Genomic DNA, 3,617 nt, shown 5'->3' with positions numbered 1-3,617 from the left:
AATCTAGTTAGATTAGAATAACAATTCCTAATTCTATTAGGATAAGATTCCTAATTATATTAGGATAAGGTTATTGTATTTGATACTATAAAAGGACCCTATGGGTTAAAGAATAATAATCACCTAGATTTAGAGAGAGTGATTTAGGTGTACGTGGGATAAGGGTTATGAGTTTGAGATTGTTCTTGTAATCTCCTGATTTTTCTCTTAGTGAATTTTTCTCTGTTGTTGTGCTCGTGGACGTAGGTCATCAAAAGACCGAACCACGTAAATTCTTGTGTTCTTGTGGGTGTGCTTGATTTCTTTCTTTCTTTATTCTATTGATTGGGTTAGATCTTGGGCAATTCTTTAGAGACAATTCCGCAATTTCCCAACAAACTGGTATCAGAGCTTCAAGGTCTTGGGTCAATCTGAATCTCGCTATGGCAACTTCGTCGACCAAGTATGAGATTGAAAAGTTTAATGGAAGAAACGATTTCAGCCTGTGGCGTGTTAAGATGTGCGCATTGCTAGTGCAACAAGGACTGTTGAAGGCACTGAAGGGAAAAGAACATCTTCCCTCGAATTTATCTGATAGTGAGAAAGATGACCTTATGGAAAAAGCACATAGTGCTATTCTCCTTACTTTGTCTGATGAGGTGCTAAGAGAAGTCACGGATGAAGAATCTGCTGCTGCAATGTGGTTTAAACTCGAAAGTATTTATATAACCAAGTCCCTGACGAATCGGCTTTATATGAAGCAACGATTGTATACTCTCAAGATGAGTGAAGGTACGTCCGTTAATACCCACATTGATGAATTTAATAGAGTTATTCTTGATTTAAAGAATATCGATGTTAAAATTGAGGATGAAGACTTAGCCTTAATTCTTTTATGTTATTTGCCTCCATCGTATGAAAACTTCGTGGATACTATGCTATACGGCCGAGACACTCTCACTTTCGAGGATGTAAGGGCATATTTAAATTCCAAGGAATTAAAGAAGAAAGTTGGTGGTATTCGGAATGAAAATCAAGCAGAAGGTTTGGTTGTAAATAGAGGTAGAGGTAAAGAGAAAGGCTTAGACAAAAAAGGTAAATCTAGAGCAAAAGGGAAAACTTGCTGGAATTGTGGTCAGAAAGGGCATTTTCGTCAAGACTGTACCAAATTCAAGGATGATGAAAAGTTCAATAAGTCTGAAAATACTGCAAACGTGGTTGGAGATGACTTTGATACTTTTGAGGAAACTGATAATGTTCTTGCAATTACTAATTGTAACCTAATGGATACATGGATCTTAAATTCGGCTTCTTGCTTTCATATATGTCCTAGGCGTGATTGGTTTACAACTTATCAATCTGTTAATATGGGCACTGTACAATTAGGAGATGATTTCTCTCTCTTAGTTGTTGGAATTGGCACAATTCGAATTAGGATGTTTGATGGTATGGTAAGAACACTTGAGGTAAAACATGTCCCTGTCATGAAAAAGAATTTAATATCATTGAGTTTGTTAGATAAGAAGGGCTACAAATATAGTGGCCAAGATGGTGTCTTGAATGTATCTAAAGGAGTCTTAACTATCATGAAGGGCAAGTTATCCGGTGACCTTTATTGTCTAGTGGGAAACACGGTCATTGAAACTGTTTCTGTGGTCTCATCTAATGATCCTGAAGATGATGTAACACGTTTATGGAATATGAGATTTGGTCATATGAGCGAGAGAGGGATTAGAAAACTAAGTAAGCGTAGTTTGCTGTGTGGTTAAAAGAGTGAAAAGCTAGATTTTTGTAAGCAACATAGAGTGAAATTTAGCACTAAAACTCATCAAACCAGGAGTACAGTAAACTACATCTATTTAGATTTGTGGGATCCTTCTCCGGTGGCATCAAAAGGTGGATCATTATACATGTGGATCTTTATTGATGATTTTTCAAGAAAGGTGTGGACGTATCTTCTAAAGGCTATGAGTGAAGTGTTAACCACCTTTTTGCATTGGAAGGTATTGATCGAGAAGCAGACTAAGAAAAGGATCGAGAGCTTTCGAACAAACAAAGGTTTGAAATTTTGCAAAGGTGAGTTTGGTCTATTCTACAAGAATGAGAAAATCGTTAGACATCGCACTGTCGACAAAACACCATATCAAAACGATATTGTAGAATGGATGAAGAAAACACTTTTGGAGAGAGCAAAATACGTGTTCTCAAATGTTGGCCTAACCAAAGTATTTTGGACAGAAATTATCAACATGGCTTGCTACTTGGTAAATCAGTCTCCATCAACTGCAATTGAATTTAAGACTCCCAAGGAAGGTTGGTCTGGTAAGCCCGCTGATTACTCTATATTGAGAGTGTTTGGTTGTCCTGTTCATGCTCATGTGAGTGATGGTAAACTTGAGTTGAGGGCGACAGAGTGTATATTCCTAGGCTATGCATATGGGGTGAAGGGTTATCGGTTGTGGTGTACTGATTGTAAGTTCCCCAAGTTTATGGTGAGTCGGGATTTTACCTTTGACAAGTCTGCATTACTTTGTGGGATAAAGTCTAGAATTGCAAACACATCAGACCAAGAAGTTGGCAAGCAGGTGGAGCTTGAAATCAATGCTCTTGTGACAGTGCGAGATGATAGTGAAATCCAGAAAGAATTGCAAGAGGTACAAGAATTGGTATCTCAACGAAGCATTACTTGTATTGATGGTGATTTTGATTCTTATTTTTTATTTGTGGAAGTAGAGATTGATGAGCCTTACTTTTATCATGAGAAAATTACATATGTCGAGTCTTCTAAGAAGATTGAGTCTCTACACTGGGATCAAACATGGGAGCTTGTGAAAACACCTAAAGTTACTATTGAAGTTGGCTTAGTGTGTGAAGGAGGTGCAAACATTAGTCGTAATGTGGTTGGCTTCTCCAAATCAGATTTTGCTGGTGATCTAGATAGTAAAAGATCTCGAATGGGGTATGTGTTCACTCTCTCAGGGTCTGCGATCAGTTGGAAAGCAGTTCTTCAATCAACCGTTGCTTTGTCTACAACTGAAGCTGAATATATGGCTGTGACCGAGGCAGTGAAGGAGGCTTTGTGGCTTAAAGGCTTGGTTAGTGATCTTGGTTTTGAACAAACACAAACAGTTGTATTTTGTGATAGTCAAAGTGCTATACATTTGACTAAAAATCAGATGTTTCATGAGAGAACCAAACACATCCAAGTCAAGTGTAACTTCATTCGAGAGATTATTTCTAAAGGTGAGATTGTAGTAAAGAAAATAGCTACAGATGAAAATCCGGCAGATATGCTAACTAAGTCAGTTTCTGGGATAAAGTTCAAGCATTGCTTGGACTTGATCGGTGTTCGTAGTGCTTGAGGCCCATTGGGGCAGTGGCAGTGTCGACAGAGATTGGTTCGTAAGGTGGAGCTTGGTGAATTCAAGCCTAAGGTGAAGATTTGTTAAGATAGTCTTGAATTGTGATTTAATTAGGATTGTTTAATTCTAATTAAATTAGTATACCTTATAAAATAGTCTTTAAATCTAGTTAGATTAGAATAACAATTCCTAATTCTATTAGGATAAGATTCCTATTTATATTAGGATAAGGTTATTGTATTTGATACTATAAAAAGACCCTATGGGTTAAAGAAT

At 37.2% G+C, this 3,617-nt stretch overlaps 1 protein-coding gene across 1 annotated transcript; it reads left to right on the top strand.

Annotated features, from left to right (window-relative positions):
* Positions 1-497: 497 nt before the first annotated feature.
* LOC148762793 (uncharacterized) lies at positions 498-3,341 on the top strand. Its single transcript, XM_088806628.1, has 5 exons — positions 498-771; positions 1,138-1,430; positions 1,572-1,661; positions 1,983-2,556; positions 2,713-3,341. The coding sequence occupies exons 1-5, from the start codon at positions 498-500 to the stop codon at positions 3,339-3,341; spliced, it is 1,860 nt and encodes a 619-aa protein (XP_088662754.1).
* The last annotated feature ends 276 nt before the right edge of the window (positions 3,342-3,617 follow it).

This window comes from Theobroma cacao, chromosome 5 (genome assembly GCF_053813885.1).
Source record: "Theobroma cacao isolate CCN51 chromosome 5, ASM5381388v1, whole genome shotgun sequence".
In the NCBI taxonomy this organism is placed as follows: Eukaryota; Viridiplantae; Streptophyta; class Magnoliopsida; order Malvales; family Malvaceae; genus Theobroma; species Theobroma cacao.
This window is presented reverse-complemented; position numbering and strand designations above follow the sequence as displayed.

What these genes read in the sequence shown, in the direction of transcription:
- LOC148762793 (XM_088806628.1), top strand. Translation starts at nt 498, where the DNA reads ATGTGCGCATTGCTAGTGCAACAAGGACTGTTGAAGGCACTGAAGGGA. An exon ending in CTAATGATCCTGAAGATGAT is followed by an intron (nt 1,662 to 1,982) that starts GTAACACGTTTA and finishes TTGCATTGGAAG; the next exon opens with GTATTGATCGAGAAGCAGAC. An exon ending in CACATCAGACCAAGAAGTTG is followed by an intron (nt 2,557 to 2,712) that starts GCAAGCAGGTGG and finishes TTGTGGAAGTAG; the next exon opens with AGATTGATGAGCCTTACTTT.